This window comes from Sceloporus occidentalis, unplaced genomic scaffold (assembly GCF_023333645.1).
Source record: "Sceloporus occidentalis isolate IW3139 unplaced genomic scaffold, rSceOcc1.0.p SCAF_4, whole genome shotgun sequence".
Lineage (NCBI taxonomy): Eukaryota > Metazoa > Chordata > Lepidosauria > Squamata > Phrynosomatidae > Sceloporus > Sceloporus occidentalis.
This window is the reverse complement of record NW_028316984.1, coordinates 58,904,828-58,910,827: the sequence shown is the minus strand read 5'-3', so window position 1 is coordinate 58,910,827 and position 6,000 is coordinate 58,904,828. Positions and strand designations below refer to the sequence as shown.

The 6,000-nt window shown below is 37.9% G+C and overlaps 1 protein-coding gene across 1 annotated transcript in view; it reads right to left on the bottom strand.

Annotated features, from left to right (window-relative positions):
- Positions 1 to 1,752: 1,752 nt before the first annotated feature.
- The window catches only part of LOC149313895 (neurexophilin-2-like), a 56,815-nt gene continuing 52,567 nt past the window's right edge, over positions 1,753 to 6,000 (bottom strand). Inside the window, exon 2 of the mRNA XM_089520099.1 lies at positions 1,753 to 4,202. Coding sequence (XP_089376225.1) covers positions 3,459 to 4,202 — 744 coding nt within the window. The 3' untranslated portion in view covers positions 1,753 to 3,458. The remainder of the gene's footprint in view (positions 4,203 to 6,000) is intronic.

Here is a 6,000-nt window from a genome sequence, read left to right as displayed (position 1 = left end):
AAATTTTGCTTCATTTGACTATTTCCTGTTTCCAAACTTTTAAAATAATTTGGAAGGAAATTTTCAAATGATCCAGAGGTGATAGCAACAGCAGATAATTATTTTAGTGACCAGACATCAGATTTTTGTTTTTGGAAAGGTTAAAGAATATTGAGAAACAATGTGTCAAGTGTGTTGAACTTTGGAATGAATATGAAAAATACCATATCAATTTCATGGCTGCAGGCCATTCCCTTCTTGATAGGGCTCAGAAATTTTCAGCATCCCTTGTACTTGAAAATAACTACCCTAATGACACCAGATCCAGTCTGATCTTGGAAGCTAAGCACAGTCATCCCTGGTTGAACGGTAGGCTACCAATGAATACCAGGTTCTGTAGGCTATATGCTCATTCCTCCACATTTGCAGCTTTGCCTTTTGCGGCTTTGATTATTCACATATTTTATTAATATGTTCTCTCTAGGAATATCTAGGTCCTCCTGCACAACTCTGTGGTCAACTTTAACCAAAAATCACACTGAAGGACCTATAGATTCCTAGAGAGAACACTCTACTAGGCATTTGTAACTCCTCCAGCACAATTCTATGGTCATGGTCTGGCACATGTTGACCACAGAGTTGTACTGCAGGACCTAGAGATTTCTAGAGAGGTGTTTTTTCAGTTAAAAACATAAGGTTTTTTTATTTGCAGTTTTTCCACATCCACAGAGGTCTTGTGCCCCTAACCCCAGTGAATGTGGAGGAACGAGTATATTTAAGAGGCAGGAACTGGTAAAACAACTTTTGAGTACTCCTACCTCAAGCAAACCCTATGAAATTCATGGAGTCACCATATGTCTAGCAGTGACTTGAGGATACACATGTGCGTGCACACACACATACATATTTTTTAAAAAACTATTTTATGTAATCTTTTAGCTTTGGACAATGTTTAGTATGTTTTAGAGACAACTTATATTTTTCTGTTCTCTTTCACAGAAATCCAATCATTCCTGAGGCTACATATGAAAATACTTTTGTTTGCACAAAAGGATTTTCCCTCTCCCTAGGATACACATCTAAATCTGTACAGAAGCTCCTCCATTCCTCTGGAGCAGATTTTGGGATGCATGCATATGGCTACAGGGGAAGCAGGAATGTGTTCACCAAATATGCCCATTGCACTGGCAGGCAGACACTGATCTTCTCTTCAGTCAATCATCATTCATGATAAAATTGAAAGAACCTATTAATCTTTCACTGGAGTTTTCATTTGAACTTTCTATCAGGGACGTAGCCGGGGGGGGGGGGTGTCTTTGGGGTCCAGACCCCCCTTCCATTAGATATAATGGCGTGTACCGCTGCACCGCCATGCCCACTCCCCATTATAATGGTGGCACTTAGTCTGTACCCCCCCCCCCCCTTCCCAAAATCCTGGATATGTCCCTGTTTCTATTCTGGGGTAAATTAGTCCCTCATTGGTCCCATGAATCCAAAAACATTCATCCAAAGGTGTGGTCTGAGGGTATGTGTCACAGCCATCTTACTGAGGTTCAGTTGGTCAGTGTCTGGATGGAGATCATGAGGGTATACCACAGTTGCTGTCTATAGTTCCAGAATGAAAGAAGGATTGTATATAAATGCATTTCAGTAAAATAAAATAATTAATACTTAGTTGGACAAGTAAAGCATACTCTGATTTTTAAAAAACAAACAAAAACATCACAAACAATATCAGAACACATATACACCCCCCCCCCCCACACACACACACATAATTTTGGTCAGGTGAACACAGATATCAGATTTCTATTTTTCTACCATTTCACACCTGGCAAGTGTACATATTGCTAGAAGTCAAAACCCTTCTCCTTATGTCTGAGTAGGATTTCCATTGCACAGAAAGAGATGCATCTTCATGGCTTGATTGTTGCAATGAAAATTACATTACAATTTACTGCATTTAACAAGAACTGTCTCCTTCATAGACCTGGCAATCCTAGGGATTAATGTATTTTTACTATGGTAAAACTTATTGGGGTCCTAGAAAAGAAGGGCTTCCAGCACTGTGCTAGCAACTGACTTTAAGGATAACCCTGTTTAACTACATTAAGCAATAGCATTCAGTGGATCTTTTGACAAATGTTATCTTTAATGAGGACCCTGTTTTTAATCTATTGCATTTATTGCAAATCTTCATCTAGCAGTGTGGCAATACATAGAATCTGCTTTTAAACTCAGTAGTAGGTGCTAGCCACTGCTATTATAACAATTATACAGATATATTTCAGGAACATGGCTTCATTGTTGCTGTAGTATGCCTTCCAAGTAATTTCTGATGTATTGTGACCCTAAAGCGAACCTATCATGGTGATTTCTGGAGCTGAAAGTGTGTGACTCACCCAAGGTCACCCAATGGGTTTCTACAGCCAAGGGGAGAATCAAATCCTGATCTCTAGAGTTGTAGTACATTGCTCAAACCATTACACACTGGCTCTCAAATATGGCTTCAGTGGTGTGCAAATGACACCTCCATACTGCATTAGCTGGGCTTAATTCTGCTGGTCTTTAATTAAATGGTAAGCATTTAATAAGTGATATAGCTCTTGTGAATGATTCATTCCTGTACTGACTATGCAAATCTCATAAAAATTCACTGTAATGTTCAATTCCTACAGAACTTTTGCCTAAGCTTTTGCCAGAATTCATGGAAACTGTAGTGACCCCCCCCCCCCCAATAACCATATACCAATGTTTAATTCCCCTTTAAATTCCTACAGATGTTCATTTTAGTGTCATTTCTGCAGGCAGCTAAATATTTGCCTTGACATTTAATAGCAGTGCTAGCCCAACATTCATGTAATACCAATGGTATGTGTCTCCTTCCACACTAAACACTGTTAACTCTTTATAGCAGCAGGTGTTCTGATAGGTTGAATAGTACGCTTTGCTAACATGTCAGCCTCTTCCACAGATATTGCTAATGGTTGTTGTTTTCCCTACAACTGATTGGTACAGTTTAAGAAAAGTACACCCAGAAATTAAATGCATTTAAGTAATATTTGGGTACATGAATGTGAAAATATTTATGGTAACAGCACAGTTAGGGCTGGTACACATGCACAACATCACTTGATTACATATCATGCTGAACTGCAGTTGAGTGGCTGAACTGCAGCTGAGCAGCTGAACTGATTCCACTATAAGACATGTGTCTCTGAACTGCTGTGGAAGTTTGGTCAGTGGTGCTTGATCCAAGATGGTTCATTGACAACATGCACATTGCTGCTCGATGCTGTAGTCATCAAGTACAAAACATACATGGGTGAACCAGCCCATGACAGAGAATCATTTTCAGGGGAAGAAATGTGTTTATTTTAACCTGACTGGGAAGCACTGTCTTAAGACATTTAAAGTAGAATTTTAGACAGATCATCAATATTCTGATTTAATGGTCCATGAAAAGAAGATAGAGTGTATCATCCAGAAGATAAATAGGGTGTCTCACTGTGGTAGTTGTAGTCAGGGCAGACCTTTTGCACTAGTTTGTAGTCAACACTGTAAAAAGCAATGTAAATACAGATGACTTTAAATGGTTTAGAACACAACCAGGATACATGGCTTTGTGTCTGCTCTTGGTAGCAGATCTTTGAAGGGTCAAAGTTACACAATGCAGTTTTCTTAGCCCTGTCTGTTTTCTCATATTCAATTCGACAGTTGAAAGATTTAGACTCCTTGGTCTCTAAAGTTGACTGAGGTGAAGGTTCAAACTCCACCACCTTAGAAGGTGGTACCAGGCTCACAGAAACATTTCCCAGTCCTGTTGAATTATGCCGGAAATAAACACTGAAGGTTCCGTTGCCATGGTCAACAATTTTCCCTGTTATGAGAAGATTCAGCTTCACAGTTTTGATGTTAGAATGGAAGTCACCCCATCCAAACATTTTCTTGAATTTTCCAGTTTTTACAATTGGTCTGCGTTTAGTTCGTTGAAGAGACTCCTGAACCTCAGTGATGTTGGATAACCAATCCCAAAAGTTGTCTATGCTGTCTGAATATGACATTTGCCCATGTTTCAGTGCTGGTGATGGCTTAACAAAGAGGCGTAAAGGATTGATGATCCTTGAATGGACTACGTTATCAACCAGTGTGTCTGCAGCATCTTTGTCTTCCCAATCCAGTAAGTCTGTGGCACGTATGACTTGCTTAGCATCACAGCATATCTGTTAGAAAAGAGTAAACGGAAAGAATATAAATATTAAGGAAAACTATTTTTATCCTGCCTTTACATGATAAAATAATCAAGGTAGCTTACAACAATACTGTCATATTGAATGCCTCTTGCATAACTGGATTAAGTTGTGCAAGATTCTATGGAAACGTCCCCCATCCCCCTTCTAGATGCCTCCACCTTAGTGAGAGATAATACAGTGAGGCCTCCTTCATTGGTATGGCAGCAATCAACTACTGTGTGTTTCTTTTCTTCTCAAAAACATCTATTTCAGTGTTTATTCCACCTGGTCATTACTTTATTACCTAATGGTTGAGTTGTTACATAAGAAGACCTAATTTCCTCCACCTCTCCATTCCTCCCCATTTGTATCATATTTCTTAAGTCACAAGCCATTATAATAAACTGTAAACTTCTTTGATTTGTTTTGCATGTCATAAATACTATGCAGCAAATAAAACAAATAGTTCACTTGCAAATACAGTACTTGATGAATGAGGGGTGACATTTGGTGCTGCAATTTACTGTTAATGATATTGCACTGGGAAGACAAGGGCACACTGAGCAGTGTGAAAAATAAGATTTTCTTTCTTTTACCCTTTTAATAGCTGCATTTGTTTACATCTACATTGGAAGGATGTTGGACTTGAAAAATAAACAAGAGCGACAGAGCTTAAGAGGTACCAGATATTTACTTTGATCTAATCAAATGCTACTTCTCAACCCATATTACAGCTAAATTCTGAATTTCCATTCTAGTAGCAAGTGTTATATATTCTGCATTGTACAGAATCACTGGCTGTGTGAGTTGCAATCTCAGCCATCTAAAGAGCCGGGTTATTGTACCAAGTCAACCTATATTTCTCTGGAGTGCTAGAAATGCTCCTATTGTGAACCTAAGCTTGGAGGTTAATGCACATAGCAAGGCTTAACTGTTTTTAGTTCTGGGAAACATTTATTTCTTTACAATTTACAAAAATGTTTATTCATATACAAGATTTTCAGACTGTGTACAATAAGATAAATTTAGGACAATAAATAATAATATTATAAGACAAAATATATTAAATCATTTATCATTTAAAAGCAAACAATTTAAAACTAGTTAAAATAATTTAAAATCCATATCACATGAACAAATTGATAAAATAAATTAGGTCCCAAATGCTATCCTCCTCCTCCTCCTCCTCCTCCTGGCTAATGAAGAATATGTCAAAAAGGAAATACAAGGAAGGGGGGGGGTTCAAAAGGGGGGGGGGGAAAGGAAAAGAAAAATAATGCTCACATCTGCACAGGATCAGCTGAAAAGACTCACCCAAGAGATTTCTTTTTCACAGTATCACTGAGCAAATAATATACCTAAAGGACACATAGTCTACCTCCAGGCAACAATCTATTCACAAGATCAACACCATATATGCACTACAAACCAGGCCATCCTATTTTACTTGTATAGTGTGGTGTGCTGTTTTAATGTTTTAACATTTTTATTGGTTTTAACTATGCTATTTTTAATTTATCTTTCAATATTTGTAATATTTTATTATTTTTTAACTTTTGTAATCTGTGTTTTATTTCTATGTTTTAAAATTATTGTAAGACACTTTGAATCCCATTTTCGGAGAAAGCCAAGATGTAAATCCCCTAAATAACCAACCAACCAACCAAAATCAGTCATCATAATCAATAGACTTGGCACCAGATTGTCACTAAGAATGCCATCACACTACAGATTAAATGCAGTCTGATACCATTTAACTGCCTTGGCCTCATCCCTATGGAATCCTGGG